The sequence below is a fragment of the Pipistrellus kuhlii genome, unplaced genomic scaffold, assembly GCF_014108245.1.
Source record: "Pipistrellus kuhlii isolate mPipKuh1 unplaced genomic scaffold, mPipKuh1.p scaffold_m20_p_34, whole genome shotgun sequence".
NCBI classification, from domain to species: domain Eukaryota; kingdom Metazoa; phylum Chordata; class Mammalia; order Chiroptera; family Vespertilionidae; genus Pipistrellus; species Pipistrellus kuhlii.
In genome coordinates, this window is record NW_023425534.1 from 4138100 (window position 1) to 4162348 (window position 24249).

The 24249-nt window shown below is 46.0% G+C and overlaps 1 protein-coding gene across 5 annotated transcripts in view; it reads left to right on the forward strand.

The window, feature by feature from the left end:
• The window catches only part of UBE4B (ubiquitination factor E4B), an 83577-nt gene that overhangs the window by 33078 nt on the left and 26250 nt on the right, over positions 1-24249 (forward strand). For 2 of the 5 annotated variants that reach the window (XM_036460850.2, XM_036460851.2), the window contains 8 exons: positions 4257-4344; positions 5374-5518; positions 7068-7296; positions 15411-15552; positions 16457-16557; positions 17669-17783; positions 21558-21641; positions 23956-24012. In XM_036460850.2, the coding sequence (XP_036316743.1) occupies positions 4257-4344; positions 5374-5518; positions 7068-7296; positions 15411-15552; positions 16457-16557; positions 17669-17783; positions 21558-21641; positions 23956-24012 (961 nt within the window). Of the gene's footprint in view, positions 1-2937; positions 3015-4256; positions 4345-5373; positions 5519-7067; positions 7297-7719; positions 8131-8837; positions 8985-15410; positions 15553-16456; positions 16558-17668; positions 17784-21557; positions 21642-23955; positions 24013-24249 lie in introns of all 5 variants that reach the window. The other 3 variants (XM_036460854.2, XM_036460852.1, XM_036460853.1) reach the window with 3 other exon arrangements.

Here is a 24249-nt window from a genome sequence, read left to right on the forward strand (position 1 = left end):
ACAAATAGCACAAAATAAGAGGGTCAAAAGAAGTGAAAATATGTCAGCGGTTATAGCAAATCATAGTGAAAAGGAATAGGTTGTATTGAAAACAAAGCAGAACTCAGCTTTATACCTGTTTATAAAAGGAATATCTGAAACATTAGGTTAGAGAAGGTTAAAAACAAAAATGATAAAGAAAGGTATACCAGGCAAACATAACAAAGTAAACAAAAGAAACTTGGGGTAAGCATATTAATGAAGTAGACTTTAAGGCACAAACTATTACTAGATAAGCACTATATAAGGAATTTGTTTTTTTATTTTTATTTTATTGATTTTTTACAGAGAGGAGGAGAGAGGGATAGAGAGCTAGAAACGTCGATGAGAGAGAAACATCGACCAGCTGCTTCTTGCACACCCCCTACCGGGATGCGCCCGCAACCAATGTACATGCCCTTGACCGGAATCGAACCCGGGACCTTTCAGTCCGCAGACCGATGCTCTACCACTGAGCCAAACCGGTTTTGGCAGGACAAATTTGTTTATCTGTAGGATTGAACAGTTCTGAAATTCTGTGTACTTAGTAATATAACAGCAATATGCAATAAAGCAAATATTGACAGAACTAGAAGAAACTGACACAGTCATAGTGGGAGTGTTTTAACAATATGTAAAACATTTATCAATAGATTAAAGAGAATAAATATGAGGAAACATATGGACAAATTAAACAACCAGCTGGCAAACTTGATCCAGTGGAAAGATACAGAGCTTTGTACTGTACAGTTAGAGAACACACATTGTTTTCCTAATACTCACTAACCAAAAAGTTTCAAGAGTCAGTATCTTACAGGTCATGTTTTCTCACTAGCATTAGGTTTGATAATTAGGGGGGAAGACTTATTTTATAAATATATTTCTATTGATTTCAGAGAGGAAGGGAGAGAGATAGAAACATCAATGATGAGACTCATTGATCAGCTGCCTCCTGCCCACCCCCTACCACAACCTGAGCATGTGCCCTTGACTGGAATCGAACCCGGGGCCCTTAGATCTGCAGGCCAACCTTCTATCCACTGAATCAAACCAGCTAGGGCAAAAACTTTTTAAAAAACCTTAAGACCCTGGGGGAGATAAGAGATCAACCGAAGGACTTGTGTGCATGCATATAAGTACAACCAATGGACACAAAACTCTGGGGAGGGAGGGCATGTATTGGGAATTGGAGTGGGGGCAATGGTAAGATATGTACACAGATAATTTAATTTTTAAAAAATAAAAAATAAACAAACAAAGAACTTTAAGACATTTGTAAATTTTAGAAATGGAGTATGCTTTTATATACAGGTTAAAGAAAAAAGCACAATGAAAGTATGTGGGATGAACAGTAACAAATATTATAAATCACGATCTGTGTGTTGCAGCTAACGTGGTCCTTAGAAGAAAATACTATAGAAAGCTGTTATATATTAAAAAGGAAAGAAAGAATACAAGTAGATACTGGGACTAAGAACCTGTTGTTTGGAATGCTCTTCTCCTGGGCCTGGATGGGGTTAAGCTCCTTCATAGTTCTGCTCAGCTGGCATTTCTCAGTGGGGCTCACCCCATTTCAAGCAGGAAGCCCTGCACTCTCAGTTGCCTTTTCCCTGTTTCTTTTTCTTTAATTTTTCCATAGCACTTACTATACTATGTGCTTTGCTTATTTATGTTTATTGTTTATTCTTTAAAAAAATTTTTTTTAAATTGATTTCAGAAAAGAAGGGAGAAGGCGAAGGAGAGAGAGAGAATCACCAATGATGAGAGAGAATCATTGATCAGCTGCTTCCTGCACATCCCCCACTGGGGATGGAGCCCATAACCCTGGCATGTGCTCTGACCAGGAAATGAACCATGACTCCTGGTTCACAGGTTGACGCTTAACCACTGAGCCACCCAGAGGCCAGGCTGTTGATTCTCTTTCTATCTCTAGATGGGATGTATGCTCCATGGTGCAGTGATTTATTTATTTAAAAAAAATTTTTTTGGCCTTTTTTGTTGATTAACATTTCAGACACCAAGCACAAGCCCTCCATAGAATGGACGCTTAGTAATATTTGTTATTGAAAGGGGGAATTCCATGAAAAATGTGAATATGCAAATGCAAATAAATTTGAAAAATTGGATGAAAATCAAATTCCTAGAAAAACATATTTTCGCCGAGACCGGTTTGGCTCAATGGATAGAGCGTCGGCTTGGGGACTGAAGGGACCCGGGTTCGATTCCGGTCAAGGGCATATACCTTGGTTGCGGGCATATCCCCAGTAGGGGGTGTGCAAGAGGCAGCTGATCGATGACTCTCTCTCATCGATGTTTCTGGCTTTCTATCTCTCTCCCTTCCTCTCTGTACAAAATCAATAAAATATATTTTTAAAAAAAAAGAAAAAGAAAAAGAAAAACATATTTTCTCCCAAAATTGAACAAAAAAGAGAAGACTTGAATAATAATTTTAAAAAACACATGAAATAAATTGAATCAGTATTTTAAATTTTTCAACAAAAGAGCCCTGCTCATGTAATTTTATAGGTTAATGTGATATGAGAAATACAATATAATATGATCAACTTCAGTTTATGTCAGGAATCCAGGGGTGCTTTAATGTTAGAAAATCTATAAATATTACTCACCATATTCTAAAAGAGAAAAGCCATTGCAAATTGTGCTGAACTTCAACATAATTGATGATAAAAATTTTAACAAACAGGGTTCAGAAAGGTGCGTCTTTAAACCAAAAGTAGCAGAGATAGAATTAACAAAATAATCACATTGTCCCCTGCACTTCCAGTCTCCTTTGCAGCTAGATTGGGGTCAGGTGACTAGTTCTGTCCCATAGACTGTGAGTGGAAGTGACATGTGTCACTTTTAGGAAAGGCAGTTGAGCCGATGTTCCTCCTCCGTCCCTCTCTTCTCTTGCTCCAGTGACCTGGGAGGCTGAGTATTGCAGATGGCATAGATTAAAGATGAAGTAAGGATGCTTCACTCTCACCAGACTTTGCGTAAGCAAGAAATAAACCCTTATAGTGTTAAGCCTCTAAGATTTCAGAGTATATGTGTTACCGCAGAATAGCCTATCCTATTCTGACTAATATAAAGAACATCTACCAGAAAATCACAGCGCTCTTGTTTTCAGTGGCGAGGAGTTAGAAACACTCCTTTAGAATCAGTAATAAGAACAGAATGACTATTATTTCTGCTTCTCTTCGCCATGGGGATCCTACCCCGTGCAGTGAGCAAGTAGGGATTGGAGTGGAAGAAACAAAACACTTATTGTTCAAAGATAAAATGATTATCCACCTAGTGAGCCCTATTTATAAGTAAAGTTGCTTAAAATAGATCTCCAAAATCAGTTACATTCCTGTGTACTAACAACAACAAAAAATTAGAAAATTTAATTTTTAAAAAGGTACCATTCATAATTTAATTTAAAAACATATGGTACATAGGTATAAACTGAGCGAAGGAAGTGAAAGACTTGTGGATAAAATTATAAAAGTTTATCCAAAGACCTTAATGAACTCAGTAACAGAATGATGCCATTTCTCCTCACTTTGATCTCTGGAGTCAGTGAAATTCTAGTCAAAATCCTAACAGATTGTTTAAGGAACCTGGCAAGTGAATGCTTAGTTATGTATGCAAAAGCAACAGGCCAAGAAAGGCCAAGACTCTCCTACAGCAGAAGAACCAGGTGGAGGCACTGAGCCAGCAGGTATCATGACTTAGTGTGAAGTTTTAGTAAGAGAGCGTGGTATTGGCTCAGGGACAAACAGATGGTCTAATGGAACAGAAACCAGTGTCCAGAAATAGACCCACACATATACTACATAAGAGGACATATGGGTAGGTGACTTCATATTAGTGTAAAAATGATGGTCTTGTCAATAAATGGTCCTGGGACATTTATTTAATGTGGAGGAAAATACTATATGTTCTTAACAAGATTTTATAATCAGGCTCTGAATGATTGTATATAGCTTACCATAATATGTGTAGAGAATAAGTTCTAACTGTTTTTTTGAAAGTGAGCCTAAGAAAATGACAACTTGGGAAAAATATTACCATTATGATAGAATGTTTATATCTTACTATATATATGAAGAGAGCTCTTTAAAGAATTAATGGGGGGGGGGGAAGAACAAACCTTTATTATTTCGCTTTGCTGACTGATTTTGATTGATATTTAAAAACTTCCTCAGCCAGATATGAAAGGTAAAAGACTTATTTGTCTTTTGTACTTCAAGCATGTCCCAGGTGGATGTGGATTCAGGAATTGAAAATATGGAAGTGGATGAGAATGATCGACGAGAAAAAAGGAGCCTCAGCGACAAGGTGGGTAGGAGGGGGCTTGGCTTCTGTTGGTAGGTCAGGGGACAACACAGGGAAACGGCGTCGTGTCTGCGGAGTCTGTTAGAGTGGGCCACCCAGTCAGCAGGTCCTGGTCAGGTGACTGGTTTTTTATTTTGAGGAAAAACGGGTAGCCCAGCCTGCCCTCACTAATGGAAGTACAGCTCAGTCTTTAACAAAAATAAATATTTTTATTGATTTCAGAGAGGAAGGGAGAGGGAGAGAATGAAACATCAATGATGAGAGAGAATCCTTGATTGGTTGCCTCCTGCACTTCCCCATTGGGGAATCAAGCCCAGGCATGTGCCCTGACCAGAATCAACCTTGACCTCCTACTTCATAGGTCGGCACTCAACCACTGAGCCGAGCCAGCTGGCCTAACTCAGACCTTGTAACTGATAAAATTCTTCCCTTATCTTTGTTTCAAGCCCATGTTTCCAACAGGAAATTTGGTTTGTAATAGGAATTCACTCAGAGCTACTTTGAATGTTTTCTGTTGGTGTTTGTCTTAAGCAAGCAGATCCTCACGTCTTTGGGACTATTCCAAGGAAAATGACTGGAAGTTGAGACAGTACTAGGATGTGGGACCCAGCAGCAAGAACAAACGTCTTGAAAACATGAAGTCTTCATATTTTGTTATCGTCTGAGTTCAGTTTCTATATTTAGAAGAAGGGGGTTGTGGGTTTTTTGCTATTTTGGGGGTGGTGTGGACCTGGTGTAGGTTATTGCATCACTTTCTGTTAAGCAAGTGATTCGAGTTCAGCAGCACATGTTGTTGATTGTTAAAAATGGAGTGTAAGCAGTCTGATGCTTTATTTTATGCAGTTCTTTAGTGTTGTGAAAAGTGTAGCTCTAACGTCATAGTACTAGGTTTACCTTTCTCTGAATCAGTGGGTGAATAGCTCTCTGCATTTCTGAAATGAATTAAGTTGGGATTGAGTATTTCTATTCCGAGAAGTCTGACTCGGACCTCCCACTTCTTAAACTTAACCCCAAAATCTCCTTCCTCACCAGGAGCCGTCGGCGGGTTCGGAAGTGTCTGAAGAGCAGGCCTTACAGCTGGTCTGTAAGATCTTTCGTGTCTCCTGGAAGGACCGGGACAGAGATGTCATCTTTCTTTCTTCTCTCTCTGCGCAATTTAAGCAGAACCCAAAAGAAGGTAGGACTCTAGCTCAGCCGTCCTATTTCAGGGAGCTGTCCTTAAGGGGAAATGAGAACGTGAGGTCTTGCCCTTCCTGCTGTCCCGTCACCCTGTCCTGCTCTGGGTGGGGGTTTGAAAACAGGGGTCCTTCTTGGTGAGGGCGCTGATGTCTGGCAACTTTCCACTGACCTCCTCAGTACATTCCTTTTTTACTTTTCGATTCCCTAAAAGAAAACAGTATAAATAAGTTAATAGTGTCCCTTGTCTCAGTGTTGACATTTTTTTTTCTGTAAAAAGAAGATACTTAGAGCATTAGCACCTCTTAAAAGCTGGAGCATTCTGGGTAGTCTCCAGGGACCCTGGGAGACGCGCTCTGTAGGGCCTGCACCTGCCTTCAGTGCCTCCCCGCCTTTGTGGACAGGAGTAAATCTGCTGAATTCAATTGCTTAGCACGATTGGACATATTGATATTTGCTGCGTTCCCAGTATTCTATTTTAAGAAGCTGCACTACACCACACTTACAGCAAAGTAATAAAACAGCATGGCCACCATTTGGAATGCAGAAGAGGTGGGGGAGGTGGGCAAGCGTGTTCTCTTGCAGGTCACAGCAGTGCTGCTGGCAAGGGTTTTTGTCTGGTTTGATGCATTCCCAGTGCCAAGAAGGGTGCCTTGCACTTAATCTCTCATTACATACATTTTATTCTTATTGATTTTAGAGAGAAAGGGAGAGGGATAGAAACATCAGTGATGAGAGAGAATTGTTGATTGGGCACTGGGGATCGAGCCCTCAACCTGGACATGTGCCCTGACTGGGAATCGAACCCATGGCCTCTTGGTTCCTGGGTTGATGCTCAACTGCTGAGCCACACCAGCTGGGCTATAATTTTTAATAGCCAAATCAGATAAGACTTGCCTGCATCAGAACTGCTATTTATGTAGTGATGTTTAAAATGGATTTAAAGACCTACATACAGTGAAGCAGTTGGGAGCTGCAGAACGTGAGAAGGAAGCTAAGCAGTGGGAATCTGCTCCAGAAAGCCAACCTGTGACTAGAAATCAGACCCTTCATAAAACACTTTGAACTTTGTGCTTGATAGTTTTACGGTGTATAAAAACATATAAGGGAGAACAAATATTAACCCAGTTGCATTTCTAGTCTGATAAACTAACCTCTAGTTGGGAGTAATTTTTTTACAGCTAATACATGTCAGCAGTAACTCACTGACTGCACTCTAATAATTTTTTTTTAATGAGGTTTGTATTTTGGAGTAATTCTAGATTTCTAGAACAGTGTCAGAGAGCACAGGGATTTCTGCATCCACTTCACCCAGTTCCCCCAGCGCTAACATCTTACACAGCCACCGGAGACTTGTCAAAACCAAGACCTTCCTGTGAGCTGCACCCCAGGCCAGATTCGGATTCCTCCATTCTCCACTGACCTCTCTTTCCTGTTCCAGGTCCAGCCCAGGCCGGGGCCCCTCACCGCACCTCCGGTTCCCTTTGGCTTTTTCAAAGACTATTTGAAGAACCACGTGTAACCTCCCTTTTATTCTGCCTTTCCAACAGTGTTCTCTGATTTTAAGGACTTGATTGGCCAGATTTTAATGGAAGTGCTAATGATGTCCACTCAGACTAGAGATGAAAACCCATTCGCCAGTCTGACAGCCACGTCCCAGCCAATCGCCGCGGCAGCTCGGTCACCCGACAGGAACCTCACCCTGAACACTGGTTCGGGCCCCGGGACAAGCCCCATGTTCTGCAGCGTGGGGTCCTTCGGCGCCAGCTCTATGTCTAGGTCAGTGTGGTTCTTTACACACATGTGAGTGGCAGAGATGGCCACGTGTGTATAGGAGCAGGGAGCGTTCTTTGGGGGGCCTGTGCCACCAGATTACCGCAGGGCCATATTCGGGGGCACTGTCCTTTTCAGATGGGTCTCTTGCTTTCCATGGTTTGGCTTTGGTAAATTAAAACTTAGAAATAAATATTGTACATTATTCTTTGGCAAGAAGACTTTAAAATATTACAAGTAAACTTCTAGACCTTTACGGCAATTAGGTGGTTCTTATTTAGGTATCTGAAAGATTTGTATACTTGAATGCTTAGCGATGGGAAGTGTGACTATGCTGTTCTTTAAAAGCTTGATATTTTCCATTTTAATGATTTATCTCAAGTTTTTCTTCCCTTTTCTCTTCTTCCCTCCTCTTCGCACCTAATTCAGCCTCTATGACACTAGCCCCTCTCCCAGCGCGAGCTTCTGGAGCTCTGTGCCGGCCATCGGCCTGCCTTTCGCCTCCTCCTCCGGGCCAGCCAGCCACGTGGCTGTGCCTTCCATTTCCCTCAGTGCTCCTGGCCCGGCCCCCGGCGCTGGAAGCCAGCCGCCATCGCCATCGCCGCGGTATCGCCCCTACACGGTCACCCACCCCGGGGGGCCTTCCAGCTCTCTCACCCCGAGGCCCCCAGGCATCGCCCTTCTGGCCAGCTCCCCGGGCCTCCCCGCCCTCGCTAGTAGCCCTCAAGCAGTGCCGGCCAGCTCCTCCCGACAGAGGGCCACCAGCGCGGGGCCAGCTCTCCTGCCCGCCTCGCCCGGTGCCCTGAGCAGACGGCCCTCCTCCCTCAGGACGTCTCCTAGGTACTCATGCGGCAGGAGAGCGGCGTGTGTGCGGTGCAGGGGAGCAGGCTAACACGGTTTGGAAGGCCTGCTGTGTGACACTGACCGCAGCTACCGGGGTTTTCCGTTGGGCTATTAACCCGCGTGTCTAACTAGTTTGGTAGGCTCGCGCCCTGACTCCCTGCTTCTGCCCGGCTTTGGTGGCACCAGAAAGCATGGGTGGCTCTGTCGTGGGCACCTTTGTTCCCTACCTTCCCCTTACCTTTTCTGTGTCCCATAAAAAGAAAAGTAAGGAAGAAAAAGTAACTTAGTTTTTCAAGTTGAATTCACATGTCAATCACAGACAAATTTCAGAGGCTGTAGGCAGTTTGTATTGGAGAGCTGGGATCACAGAACCACTTTCTGACTTTTCTGCTGTTGACAGTGACAGCTGAAATATAGGCAGACCAAGTGGTGGTGGTCAGAGCTGGGCCTGGTGTCCCTCAGCGCTGGTCCCTGGGCTGGACCAGCATTTGCGCCTTGACTCTGACTGCAGCTCCTAGCAGACTTCCATCAGCCAGTGCCCCTCCCACGGGTCCCTGTGCATCCCCGTAGCTCAGGGGAATTCCTCTCCTGCATGTCCGTAGAGAACACTTCCGGCATCAGATGTAACTAACCGGACAGCAAACGCTTTCGCCCTCTGGTTTTTCCTTTGCTCCTGACCACCTTTTTTGCTTTTGTTGTGGTAGTATGTACGACAGTCCTTTCTCCTTCCTCTTCCTCGCGCTTTCTGGGGACAGTAGTGATGATGATGATGAAGAAGAAGAAGATGATGATGGTGATGATGAAGGTGTTGGTGGTGGTGATGAGTTTTCTTGTGTCCAGTTTGGGTCCAGGTATCAGGAATGGAGTCTTACCCTGCATGTGCATAGGCGCTTAGGAACTAACTTCCGTAAGCCCTGGCCAGGGGGTGCTTTGAATCCCAACGGCATAGGGTCAGGCGCGCCCACTGAGAGTGAGGATGTGAGCAGCTGCATGTACTGAGATGCTAGGACCCTCTCGTGGGGTTAAGGGCACATAGGAAATCTCCATAGTTGTTGCTGGTAAGTTTGGAAAAAACTTACATATAATCATTTGTCTAAAACATGAATCCGAGTAGCGATGAGTCACCATTAACTTCACCCACCCTAAGCTCTACACACGAAGGACCCTTCACTCATCTCTTGTGAGGATATTCTTGTGAGCTAGCAGATGTAGCAACATGAGCTCTGAGGCATGTTTTCCTGCGTACAGCTGCATGGATGACTGCTCTTTAGGAATGGCAGAGGTGCTGGCGGGGGCGTGTGTACGTGCTTACATGTGCCCTGCCCCGGCTCAGTCTGGGCAATTGGTTGATGAGCATACGGGGTCATAATTCCAGTGTAATTGTGAATCTGCTTTCATGTCTAACCTTGCTTTCACTGATCGCCTCCCTGACCTCAGTGAAGCTAGACTCTGCTTGTTTATTTTTTAAAAAATATGTTTTTATTGGCCGAGACCGGTTTGGCTCAATGGATAGAGCGTCGGCTTGGGGACTGAAGGGTCCCGGGTTCGATTCCGGTCAAGGGCATGTACCTTGGTTGCGGGCATATCCCCAGTAAAGGGTGTGCAAGAGGCAGCTGATCGATGACTTTCTCTCATCGATGTTTCTAACTCTCTATCTCTCTCCCTTCCTGTCTGTACAAAATCAATAAAAAAAAAAAAAAAAAAAAAAAAAAAAAAAAAAATATGTTCTTATTGATATTTAGAGAGAGAGGCAGGGAGAAGGATAGAGAGAGAGAAACATCAATGAGAGGAACATCATTGAGCAGCTGCCTCCTGCAAGGCCCGTACTGGGGATCAAGCCCATAATCTAGGCATGTGCCCTGACCATGACCTCTTGGTTCCTGAGTCAACCCTCAGCCCCTGAGCCAAACCAGCCGGGCAGCCCCTGCTTGCTTAGCTGGCCTTTGGAATGGCAGCAGAGGGCCTGAACACGGGGCATTAGTATTGCTGAGTGTTCACTCCGCAAAAGGTGACTCCGGTTGTCTGGTGACTTTGGAAAAGAAAACACAATAGTCCGTCTTTCTAACACTCTGACTCACTGCCTTACAATTTTGCTCTTAAATTGACGTTTCCTCCGGGCTGAGTGGGTATTTGTGCCCAGCAGTGTTCAAAAATAACCCCAGGCCATAAGTAGAGCCGGCCGAGGGCGTGGGCACACCTCATTACCTCTGACGGTGCAGAGGACTGAGTATGTAGAGAGAACCGACCCACAAGGCTGACTATTGACTCAGGAAGGCTGATGTTCGTGTTCGCTCGAACATTACGCCTCTCTTTCTTGAGTAAATTTCCCAGCCATAAAGGTGCCTTTTTCTTGTAGGAAAATTCTGTCACATGATCATAGCTCTGCGGCAGGTATCCTCGTTAGGAATCAGTGTCCATGCATGATAAGTGCTTTGTTAGCCGTTTGTGAGTTATCTGTGGGAGATCCTCTCTCCCTGGCCTATTTAAGCCCAGCTTTCCCTAACAAAGATATCAGATGGCGCGCCGCTGTCACTGACACCTGTCTTTCTGGACCTACAACATCCCAGCCTTGTCGCACATCTAGATCCTACACCTACTGGGAGAAGTAACGCTCAGGGTTGTGTAATAACAGCCGCGCATACTCACTGAGCATCATGTGCCAGCCACTGTCAGTGCTGCGTTCATTGCCACCTTAATCTGCCCAGCAGCCCTCCTCCTCCTCCTCCTCCTCCTCCTCCCATCGGGAGGGGGGCGGTCACGTGACGAGGCTGCGCAGAGCCTGGGTCAGAGTCCCCGGGCTGCCTCTGGCTAGCCTTCTCTGTCCTTTGGCTGTTGTTCCCGTTCCTCACTGGTTCTGAGCTGCCAAGAGCATCTCCTCTGTTCTGCGCAAGAACATTTGACTGTAATTCCAGAATCCCATCCCAGTCAGCAGGCACGCCCTTTGCTGGCTATCAAAATGAAATCTGTTCTATCCGGATTTTGGCAACTTATTGGTTCTGAATAGATATCAAACAGTATAAAAGGATGGGTAAAAAGACATAATCGATGAAACAGAGAGGAACTTGAGCACGTTGCTAGGGCCAGAACCAGGAAGAGGCAGCCACACCTGTTAATTGTGCTCAGCAAATGGTTTGTTCCTTTTCCCCTCTCCGGTGGATCATCTCAGAGTTTTATTTCCTTTGAAGGGAGATTTGAACACCCACTTCTTACCTGTAAGATGAAGGCGAGGGAGGAATCGGCAGGGCTGATAGCTGGCCCCTCCAGGTGTTCCGTGGCGTTGATGTCATGCAGATCTTAATGGAAGTAATCTGGGCGTATGTTCCTATGTTCATCCCTTCATTGCTTAGAGCGACCATGCTCAGGATTAATGAAAGGAAGGCAGGGTCATTCCTTCCGCAGTGCCGGGTGTCCCCTGGGGGGAGAGCTGAGTGGACTGTAAGGAACCACTTCTCCCAGGCCTGGGAATGGTGAGGTGAGAGACTGTCTGTGATAAAGATAACACAGGAGTTATTCCGAGGAAAGTTTTCCTCATTGTTTCCTAGGAAGTGGATGACTGGAAAGAAATATTCCGGTTTTTGTTTTTTCACTGCTTAGATATTGCAGTGAAGCAGATAAAATCTTGAAAGTCATGAGCCTCTGAACAGGAAGAGAAAACTGACAAGATAGTGAAAATTGGTGTTTATTCTGATTTGTGCTGGCCATCACTACTGGTCAATAAAACATGGAAATGGTCTAAAAGAAAACCTTCCAGTGACTTCCCTCCTCACTTAGACAAAAACCCAAGGCCTCTCGCCCTGGCCTCCAAGGCCGCGCAGCTCATGTACACACACGTGCACAGACGCGCACATACAACACACACGCCTCCTGCCTCCCTCCCCAGCTGGTGCACTCCATCTGCTCTTGAACTCACTCAGCATACCTCCTCCTGCCTCAGGCCTTTGTACTTGGCCGGCCGCCCGACTCCCTCAGTCTGTGTGTAAAGACATCCTTATCAGACTTTGTCCCTGACCCTGCTGTATGAGACGCATAAAACACGCACACGGCCGCCCCGCTCTGTCCCCATCCCCTGCTTTTCTTCCCTCCAGAGCTCTGCTGTGTTCAGTCGTTTCTGAGCATCTCTTTGGAAACGCAGGTGCCCAAGGAGCAGGTCTGCAGCTGTCTGACTCAGCGTGTGGCCCAGGACCCAGGGCCGGGCCTGGAAGCAGCAGGCACACTGCTTCCCTTGTTACTGAGTGTGCTTTGCTTAAAGCTACACCATCCTGATTTTATGCTGCACTGAGAAGATAGAAAATTGCAGGACCAAAAATAAAAAAGGGAAAGGAAAGGAAAGAAAATAGGAGGTGATTGTTCTCCTTGTAGAAGAAAAGAAATTGGGGGCGGGGGGGGAAAGAAAGAAAAGAAAGAAATTGCAATGGAATATTTTTAAGAAAAAAAAAATTTTTAATGGGATTTAGTTTGCACAGATCTGAGGCATGTGTAGTATCCCCAGGAATATTTTCATTGTGTTTTCAGAAGGATTCAGGTATTATGTGAAATAATCACATGATTAACTAGGACTGATGTGGTTTCAGAACAAGGTTCATATGTTTTCCCAGAGATACTTTTAGGACTGACATATGACACATTCCCAATGTCACATTTCATGTGTCAGCAGTTATAAAACCATCATGAATTGTAACAGCATTTTTAGGAAAAAAACAAAATTTTTAAAACATTTAAAGGGTTTACTGATAGCACAGATTTGTGCATATAAGCTATCCCCCACGTTCTCCTTTAGTATTTGTCATTCAGAATTTGAGTCCAACTCTTTGACTTTGTACCCACAGCTCCTTGCAAGTGACTTTTGACCTTGGGGGTGTAGGCAAAGCGATTGTTGGCTGGACTGGCTGGTCTTCATACTGTGATCATGATCTGCTTTAGCACCTTTAGGATTGAACTTACGTCTTTGAACTATACTGATCAACTGGTGCTTAGATGTCCTATTTAGTTAAACCTTTTTTGTTTATTTCTTCTTTCTTTTTCTTTCTCTTCTCTTGAAATCAACTGGAAGTGCTGCTTGGTGCCTGACAGATGGTCACCAACGGACACCAACCTCCCAGCTTTGAAAACTCTAGTATCTTCCCTTGCATTGCTGGCACCTGAGAAGCGGTCTCTCCATCACTGTCCCTCTTCCTGCCTCAGCGCAGCCTTTGCGGAGATGTTTCAGTTGAAGTTGAGGTGTCAGATTAGTTACAGTGGGATGGAGGTGTTAGCTGAGAGTGGAACCCAGTGTCCGTGCCTGAGCTGCCACCACCTGAGCATGCCGGTGTCACAGGCGGTCCCATGCCTCGACCGACTCCTTGCCGTTGGCAAGGACCCACCAACATGCAATAACTGTAAGGTGCTTTCTGCTTCAGAAATGTAAAAATGGAGACATATGGGCTAAGGTCAAGGAAATGTATGGTTTTAAATTTCTTTTTTAAACATGAGGAGTCTCTGTTTTCATTGTCATTTGCAAGAGCTGCTCACAGGAAAGGTGACCTTGGTTGTGCGAAGGCACAGCCGTGTTGGCACAGTTCATCTCGGGGACCCGCAGCCCTGCTGTGGCCCCTGAGGGACTGACGCCAGAGGAGGGGAGAGGGTGGCAGGTGGTGGGAATCTACAGTGAACACAAACATCCCTTTTCCCCTTTCTGCTTTCGGGGACTCATCACACTTCTTACATTTGTGGGTGGGTTTTTCTGTTCTGTTCTTACGGTTTTTTTCCTGTGCTTTGTTACAGCGCTCAACTTTCTGTTGTCAGGCAGTGACCAGGTATCAGATCCTGCCCTTAATTCATGAAGAGTGCCCCAAAGTTAACAGACAAGAAGACACAAAAGTTAATTGTGTGTGTGTGTGTGTGTGTGTGTGTGTGTGTGTGTGTGTTAGGGTTCCCATGCTGGCCTGCCCATCTTGGTCCTGGCTCTGTCCGGGCTGTGTGGGTGCTAGTCACCCGTCAGGAGGGCCTTGGCTGCCTGCCCCCCAGCCTGACTCCTCCCTCCCTGCTCTGTCACACCTAGCGGAAGGCCTATATTGTAGGCATTCAAATTTACTGGAAGCTTTGGATGTAAAATGGCATTGATTTCATCTTTTTGATTGAATTACTTGAAGGTCATTTGAAGGTCAGTTACGAATATTTTTCTAAAATCTAAGATTGGCCGTGAATATGCTCCAAATTAGTTTTGTGTGTCTCCCCATCTCTATGCGTAGCACATTGTTAACGCGTCAGTTCCTTTGCTTTTTAGTTTCTAGCTTGGTTGGCCCCATGTTGAAGTAGGAAGGGTCTCTCAGGTTCCTGGTATTCTTCCCATCCTTTATCATCTTTCACATGTAACTTTCCGTAAGCTTGTTTTCTCGTTTCATTTCAAAATCCCTGGCCTCTTCCTATGCCATGATTAATCTGTCTCCTTTGTGTAAATCCAATCCATCGGTGAGTTCACACCAGATCGGCATAGGACCCAACGATCTGAACAGATTTCCCTCAGCCTCACCCTGTGGCGATGCTGGGCTTTGGCCCCAGAGAACAGTGACACCGATAACAGTGCCTCACGCAGTGTCCCGCTTTGGTCTACAAAGCACCTCACGTGATTTTACGTAACCCGCGCTGCACATAAGATGGGGTTTGGGTTCAGGTAACAGGTAAGCTGTAGGGCTGGGAAGAGACCCCCACGTTGGGAATCTCCTCGAGCAAAGGTTTGGTTTGTTCTTACTGTGCTGCTTTGCCTTTTCCACTGGCAGCTTTGGAAAATGTGGGTTGATAGCAAACATTTTCATGTCTCCTAACTGGACAGTTTTCCTACGCTCTGGCTCCATTGCCACATGCTAGATGAGGGCGCTGAGATCCATGCCGCGAGTTAGGAGGAGGAGGAGCGGTGTTTGTAATCCTGACGGTGAGAGCTTAGCGTGCCCTAACCCCACATCTGCCCCAGCGATGCTGCCCGCTTGGCTTAGGTGCGTGTGGCCTCCCTAAAACGCCTCGCCGTCCTCAGGCCTCCTGGTTTGGTAAGCTGCCGTTCCCAGCAAGAGTAGATGCTGGCTTTCTGGTCAGACTTCCGAGTCAAAACAAAGGGTTCCCTAGAAATGACTGCAGTTGGCCTTGGAGCGGGGGGCTGGGCAGTCAGCTCCTGCTGTGGCTGCATGGGGCCGCGGTCTGGCCCCGGCAGGGGTCCCAGCAGGCTTTGTGCTACAGAAGTGCAGACTGTCTACCACAAGACACAGAGAAGAGGTACGAACCGTCATTCTCTCTTCTCTTCTCCAAAGCTTCGGAGCCTGTGGTGGGGCGAGTTCTTGGGATTCCTACAGTGACCATTTCGCCATCGAGACCTGCAAAGAGACAGATATGCTGAACTACCTCATCGAGTGTTTTGACCGAGTTGGAATTGAGGAAAAAAAAGCACCAAAGGTAATAAGAAACAGATTCATCGAAAAGAGCCCACAAAAGCCTGGTCATTTGCTGGATATGTAATAATTTCCACCCCCTACTTAGCATTCATTTACTTGTTCACAAAGTGGTTATTGGGCAGGTACTACGTGCCAGCACTATACCAGGGGCTTGGGGTATGAGCAGAAGAGACGAAGACCCCTGCCCACATAGAACTCACCTCCTGGGGGAGGGAAGAAGTGTCAGGGCCAAGGGCCATTGCTGCCAACAGCTTACATGGCCTTAGTAATTCCTGATAGTCTCATAATCATCATCATCATAAACAACATGTATGGAGCCCGTAGACTGGCAGGCTCCGTGCTGGGCCTGCATGAGTTCAGATTCCCAGTTGATCAGTTAGCCTGGTGTAATCCAGTGTAAGATGGGCACTCCTTTTAATGTTGTATGAATAAGCAAATTGACCTTGGTGAGATTAAGTAATTGTCCAGAACCACTTACATAAAAAGTTGCAAAGCTGCATTTAAACGTAGGAAGCTGCACTTTTTCTCCTCTTTTGTGCTGACTTCATTATTATTTCATTTTATTCCTTCTTCATTTTCTAGTTCTAGTTTTCCCTTAGAAACGAACCTGGCTGTCCACCTGTTAGTTTCATATTTCTGCAGGGCCTCTGGGGCTTGTTGCTCTTAACCTTAGCAACAGCAGAGCCCGGGGGCACGTGGCTGAGATTCCTGAGTGGCGCCTCACGCCTCCACCTCTCTCTGCTCACTGTGGGTTTCAGCAGGAGCAGCGCTGGGTGAGACCGTTGCTCTGGCTCGTTCAGTAGGAATAAAGGAAGAGCAGACATGCCATTTTCTGAGTTCCGTCTCTTCTGAATATTGTCAGTTTTCACCAGCCCGGGGTTATTTTGTTTGTCTTTTCTTTCCAGATGTGCAGCCAGCCAGCGGTCAGCCAGCTCCTGAGCAACATCCGCTCCCAGTGCATATCGCACACTGCGTTAGTGCTGCAGGGCTCCCTCACCCAGCCCAGGTAGGAGAAGCCGGGAGGTGTGTGATGTTAGCAGGGCAGTCTAGCCACTGCTCATTTAATTGGATAAAGCATAAAACCAATAAGTAAGAGAGGTGAATTTTTAAAATACATTTTTTATTGATTTCAGAGAGCAGGGAGAGAGAGAGAGATAGAAACATCAGTGATGAGAGAGAATTGTTGATTGACTGCCTCCTGCAGGCCCCTCTTTGGGGGATTGAGCCTGCAACTCGAGCATGTGCCCTGACTGGGAATCGAACTGTGACCTCCTGATTCATGGGTCTATGCTCAACTGCTGAGCCACATCAGGGCTAATCGCTCAGTTTTTAAATAGAAAGGAATTTATTTATGACTACAGGCTCAGTGCATGGCATTCGTGCATGGGGGTGGGGGATGCCCCTCAGCCCATCCTGTGCCCTCTTGCAATCCGGGACCCCTTGGGTAGGGTCCCAGCCTGGCCAGCGATCAGGGCCTATCAGGGTTTCCCTCCCCGCCCCCTCCCACTGGAAGCTGGCCCTGCCCCCGCCACTACCACTGCTTGCCATCTGTGCACCACTGCCCCTCCCCTGCCACCAGTCACCTCCCTCTGCGGGCTACAGGTGTGGGGTGTAAATTGCTTGGCTGGCCTGGACCTCCTTTTGTGGGCAATCTATCACCCAGCAGAGGGAGGCCCCACCCACCCACTGCAGTACTGCTGGCCAGTTGGCCTGGGCCTCCCTCTTTGGAGCGATCGATTGTGGAGCTCCCTCATAGATCGCCCCACAGAGGGTAGCCTGGGTCTCCCTCTGTAGGGCAATTGTGGGGCGATGGTGGGGCCACTCGACCAATTGCATTGTACTCGCCTTGGCTGGCCTGGAGTCAGTGGGTGTCATAGTGTGGTCATCCTGATGGTCGTTCTGCTGTTTGGTCATTCAATCAATTTGTGTATTACGCTTTTATATATAGAGAGAGGAAGGGTGATCTCTTACCTCAACTGCTATATAAAACATTTGGGAGATTTCAAGTTTGACATTTGGCTGGCAGTGGCTGCCGATAGGGCCTTTCGTGTGTTCTGTATTCTGTGTTCTGTAGTAGTTGGTTGTTCATTGCAGTTACTGACTCTCCTGGTCCACAGGTCCATGCAGCAGCCGTCCCTCCTGGTGCCGTACATGCTGTGTAGGAACCTCCCATACGGCTTCATTCAAGAGCTGGTGAGAACCACTCACCAGGATGAAGAAGTGTTCAAGCAGGTAAGGTTTCGGGAATTTGCTACCGAAACTTTTAGGTTAGGCATTTCTATGATGAAGCTGATTTTTAAATGCAGACGTATTGAAACTCTGTTTGCCATGGCCTGGCCCTCCTGCACCGCCCCTGCTTGCACCCACTGACAGCGTGGAGCGATTGGGGCTGGCAGCAGCAGCGGGTGCGAGCAGAGCCAATGTTATCAGTGGGTGTGAGGGTGGCTGCTGCCTTGATTGCCCCTCAGGAGCAGGGGAAGAAGCTCTAAGGTAGGGGTGTCGAACTCAATCAGAGAAGGGGCCAAAATCTAAAATCCAGCCTAAATCGCAGGCCGAATGGTTTACTGAACAGTCATAAACTGTCATTGTGATGGAAACACAGCGGAGTGCAGTGATGACAGCGCGGTGTGGGCCACATTGCAAGGCCTGGCGGGACGGATTTGGCCCGCGGGCCTTGTGTTTGACACATGTGCTCTAAGGGGTGATCAGGGCCGGCGCTGGGCTCCGGCAGCAGGTGGGAGCAGCGTCTCCAGCACTGGCAGTGGATGCAGTGGAGCCGGCTCCTGCAGCAGGTGTGAGCACTGGACATGACTGAGGTGCGAGGGAGCAAAGAATTTGCAGTAACCATCAGAGGCTTGCCCCAATGACAGCGACCTGCACTCTGCCTTGGTCTGGTGCCCCCCACTCACCTGCTCCACCAGCCCCTTAGGGCCAATGCCTGCCATGGTCCGTGCACACCCCCTAGTGGACAGCGCACGTCACAGCGACTGGTTGTTCAGTTGTTTGGTTGTTCCGCCATTCAGTTTATTTGCAAAGGGTTTTATATATATAGATACTAGAAGCCTGGTGCATGAATTAGTGCATAGGTGTGTCTGGCCGGCCTGCTCTGATTGGGGGCGGGGGGGCGGCGTGGAGAGGGCGCTGATCGGGGGTGGAGTTGGTTGAGGGAAGGGGCTATGGGTGGTTGGCTGACTGTCCCCATCCCCTAGTCGAACTCCCGGTCGAGGGGACAATTTGCATATTAGCCTTTTATTATATAAGAGGATTACTTATAGCTATTAATTTTTACAATATATTTTTTATTGATTTCAGAAAGGAAGGAAGAGGGAGAGAGAGTTAGAAACATCAGTTATAATTATAAGAGAGAATAATTGCCTCCTGTCTGCCCCACACTGGGGACAGAGCCCACAAGCTGAGCATGTGCATTGACTGGGAATCAAACCATGACCTCCTGGTTCATAGGTTAACTCCCAACTACTTAGCACACCAGCCAGGCTATAGCTATTCATTTTAATGTCTTTGAATTCTCAGAAATTGTTTCTTTAAAATTCAGGAGTGAAACTCCCAATTGGTGTTGTATACTCTCTGGATCTATCTGCTGCTTCTCTTGTCTGTTGGTCTCGTTGACAAAGGGGGATAGTTAAGGCATCTCTGAAGGATGAGTGAACACTGATGAAAATAAGTAACTGTCTTGAGAGGTTTGGGATACGTTGTGTTATATGTGTAACGTGCATTGACTAGAATATTTGTATTAAAAAATACATCATTTGATCAGCTGGGAGGAGTATGTTGTGCCTGTTTTATTGCTCAGAGGCTAGGAAATGACCTCTTTGTTTTTGTACAACTGAGGTGCTATTCACACAGCAAATGTACCCATTTTAAAGCTCAGTCCATTGGCTCAATGGATAGAGCTTCGGCTTGGGGACTGAAGGGACCTGGGTTCAATTCCGATCAAAGGCATGTACCTTGGTTGCGGGCACATCCCCGATGGGGGGTGTGCAGGAGGCAGCTGATAATGACTCTCTCTCATCGATGTTTCTAACTCTCTATCTCTCTCCCTTCCTCTCTGTACAAAATCAATAAAATATATATATATTAAAGTGTCCAGTGGCATCTAGTATATTCACAATGTGTGCAACCAGTGCTGGCCTGCTTATTTTTAATCACAGGATTCTGGTGCATTTTCTGCCACTTGGTCCTAAACAAGGCTTGTCTCTCCTTCGGTAGCACCACGTGTCTTTCTGGGAAGAATGAGTAAAACGGAGTTGCTGAACTGAAAAACAGTTACCTTCCTGTCTTCTTTAAATTATTAAGTCTTTTGACTGAAATGTAAATATTTGTGATATTCACAGATAAAAAAAAGATATCAGAAATAAATAGTTGTTAGAATTTAAGCTTGGAGAGGAACGCCTGTAGCATTTTTTTTTTTAATCACTGCTGGGAGCTATTTATATGAATAGAAGAGAATTATTACAATGTGTAAGTCACACAGATATTATAGTATAACATTTGCCTATTTGAAAATATGCTTAGCAATATTGTCTATTATAACTCTACTTACAAAAGAAGAAAGCTCTATTAGAAAGAGGAATGATGTTTCACTTTATAGCATTCCTGAAAACGGTGCTCAGAAATTACTTTAGATGACCAGTTAAGAAATTTAATTTTGGTGATTCTGGAACTCCTGTTTGCTTGTTTTCTTGCTTGCAGTTTTGATGTTCCCCATCTAAGCACCTCCTCTCCATTTTTAGCTCTTACGCAAGCACATTACTTCTACCCTGATTGCTTATTTGCAAAGCTAGATTTATTTCCTCCAGAGCTGTGTTGATACCTCAGAATGCTCAGGCCTGGGCAGTGCAGGGCACCTTTCTGTGACACTGTGCCTCTTAAGCGATGCAGGTGCTCAGTACAGTGAAGGAGGTTAGCAGGAAAGGGAATTTTCAGTCTCCCAGTGGCTTCATAGAACACTCTTTCTTCAGCGTGTTGGCATTCAGATTGTTAGCCGTTGATTACAACTTGTTCTACTTTAATGGAATTAGAAGTCTTGAATCCCTACCAAATCCCCAGATGTGTTGATCGGTGAGTGCGTTGTGACATTCGGTCATTTGTGCTGTGCTCATCTGGCAGTGTTTGTGTGCCTGGCATTGGTGGTAAACTTGTGAAAGCTCTGACCTCAGGCTGTTGTGTATGTGGAGGGAAGGCATTCTGATAAAGTTTTCTTTTTCAATTTTAACGTTTGCCAGCTATCTCTTTGTTCTACATAGTTAAGGTTAATCCTATATAACAAAAGGCTAATATGCAAATTGTCCCCTCTGGAGTTTGACCAACCCGGAGTTGGACCGATCACTATGATGTGCACTGACCATCAGTGACGGCACGGAATGTAGGAAAGCCCCAGCCAGCAGCCGGAAGGCCCTGATCAGTCAGGCCTAGGAACCCTACCCTTGCATGAATTGCGTGCACTGGGCCTCTTGTGTAATAATAATATCCATTATTGGTCTGTTTTTCTTATTCTCTTCAAAATACAGGGAATAGATGAAAGGAATTAGATGGAGGTGAGAGGGTGGAAACAGAGAATTTCTTAATACCATTGGCAGAGGTGAGATGGTAGTGGAACATGCAGTCCAGTTTCTTTACAGATTATGGGTGCCTGATGATCAGAAGCGAGTGTTCTGAGCTGTGTAGAACTGAGCTGATTAAAGCAGGGACCCCTGGAAGGTCTCTATCAGGCTCCAGATTCCTGAGTTTCTGTGGAATCCCTGGGAGTCCTGCCAGGCTGTTAGGGTTCTCTGTGTCCTGGTGTTTCTGGAGAATTCGGCTGCATTACTTTGTGGCTGGGCGTGAAGGACAGCAGCACCCTGGCTGGGTCTGGATTCCCTTATGTGCAAACAGCTTTTCCTGGGGAGGCGGGAGACGCCTGTGCATTAAGATCTTTATTTACCATGCCTCCTGGCCTTAATTCTTATGTTTATATTTCTGATTTGGTTTTGTTTTGTTTTCTTACAGATCTTTATCCCCATTTTACAAGGCCTGGCGCTTGCTGCCAAAGAGTGCTCCCTTGAAAGTGACTACTTTAAATACCCCCTCATGGTAAAGCTTCTTCTTATAACCCATCCAGTAGCTGTTTCCTTCCAGGTTATGTTAACACGCACTTTTCTCTCAGGTCCGCGGGCAACCTTGTTCTCAAATTTAAAGCATGAAATCATTGTGCAGCCATGCAGAGTGTGTGGCGTGCATGGGATGCGTCAGCGAAGACAGTTAGACCCATCCTACCCATCGAGGCCTAGCCAGTCAGTGATGCAGTCATTAAAACACTCCCCCGCTCATTGGATAGCTTATGAGCATGATCACTATTGGTGGGATCCTTCTGATTTTCCCAGCAGTGAGCATACCATACTACTTGGGATTAAATTTTGTTTAAAAAAATTACAAACGCAAATAAAAGGTTAGGCAATATTAAGAAAAGTATACAGCTGTATCATTTGTGTGGTGACTTTGTACAGAAGGCCTGAGAGTCAATCTCTTGTTCACCTCCCATTTCCTGGGGCTGACTCTTCAAGCTTTCCTTGAACACGGAAAACACAGATCTGCTGAGCCCTGGCAGGCACTTAGCTCAGCAGAAATCGTAGACGAACATTTTGGCTAGATCCTCATGGAGGACCCGGACTGTGATAAAAATATTGGAACCAGAAACAAAATAACAGACTCTTTTCTTCTCTGAATTTACCTCTTTGAAATTTTGGGAGAAAAGAACTTTGAAGTACTACTTAATATTTTTTATTCTAGAAATAGGAAGGGAAATATCAAAATAATTTGTTAACTTTATATGTAAATACAGCCTTCCATAAGTTGAGGCCTTGGTTAAATAGATATTTTTTACCGCATTTGTTCCATTTAATCATTGTACAGCTAGCTCATTAGTTACTGGAGACCCGGTCTGAGCCAGGTCTGGGCGCAGGAGCCCACTAGACGGGGAGCTCGCAGTCTGCTGCAAACACCAGAACACAGCAGCACGGTCAGCAAGGTGCCCATGATAAATGCTAGCGCAGAGGCGTGCACAGAGGTACACTTACCTCCTCAAAACCCCAAACCGAGCTAACAGGCCACGTTCAAGACCCTGCAGGGAAGCCACAACTCTTAAAGATCACTGTGAGTGGATTTGCACACGGCTCTTCATTGCACATGCTCTTCAGGCTCCGGACAAAAGTCATTAATCCGTATGCTCTGCTCTGTGTGTGGCAGATACAGGCAGCGGACGAAGCTGACGTTTGTGCTCAGTGGTGAAGTATTTCGGTGCACATGACTTACCACCATCCTCTGTAAATACTCCTTCCTGGAATCGCTGGCTTTCCCGCGGTGGTTTGGTTCAGTAAGGAGCTTTTAGTGTCAGATATCAACAGAAGACAGAGGCCTTCGCTATGATGGACAGGCAGTTTATTTTGTACCATTATCGGTGCTTGTACAGCAATGAGTGTGCATTTCGAGAAAGGACGATGGTGAGAGGCAGGCAGAGGGAGTCTGGAGCCAAAATCAGAAGTGGATTTTTGTCTAGGTCAGTGGATCCCAGATTTGCCACACCTTGGACTCACCTGGGGGCCTTTACAAAATGCTGGTGCCCGCCTCCCGGGCACTGTAATAGAATTCATCTCGTGCGTGGTGAGGCTGTGGCCTGGCATTGGGGTTCCTGACACTTCCCAGGAGATCCCACCATGCAGCAGTCGGGGAACCCTGAACTGAGCAGCAAGAATACTCCCTTCTCAGTGGCACTCTGAGCCTGAGCTTCTCAGAGAGACGTCCGTGCACCTGTCCACCTTGCAGAGAGAAGGCAGCCCGCTGTGCACGTGGCACTTAATTGTCTTATGGTGGCTTGTCCCTACAACAACACTCCCTGGTTCTCTAATATGAGAACGATGGACACTCAAAAGGAAAATGTTGGCGTTCTCAGAAATGCCAGAGATCATGAAACCAAGGAATACTTTTAAATATGTTCTGGATTTGATTGCTTATTAAATTATAATTCTTTATAGTTCTGTTTAACACTGGCAAGATTGCCCATCTACAGTTTACGAAGCATATCTTTTTGACATGGAAAAATAGTTATTTTAAAAATATATACACATCTCAATATGTATAGGCACAAAAATATGTCTGGAAAGCTGTTAACTAAAATATCAATAGAGGTTACCCCTTGGTGTAAAGTTTGAGTGACTTTTAGCTTCGTTTTATATTTCTGTTTTATGTTAAGTGTTTTACAGGGTGATGTATTGCTGAGTCAGGGGAGCAGCGAAGCTGTTAGAGTGGGAGGGAGACATGCGCATTTATAGCGGCAGTTACAGCTAGTCTTCGGTGTTCACTTGGCGGCCTGGTGAAATACATTTAACCGGCTCTCTGCTCTGATTTCCAGGCGCTGGGAGAGCTCTGTGAAACCAAGTTTGGGAAGACACACCCCGTGTGCAATCTGGTAAGTGCCTCGCTGCTGGGCTGCACGTGTGGAGTGAGCATAGAGCTCAGAAGGTGCTCCTCGGGCATCGCCCGGGAGCTGTCCGGTGCAGGGCATTTATCGATATGTCTGGCATGTGTGGGTGGCTATGGATTCTTAGATTGATGTCATATACCAGTGGTCGGCAAACTCATTAGTCAACAGAGCCAAATATCAGCAGCACAATGATTGACATTTCTTTGGAGAGCCACATTTTTT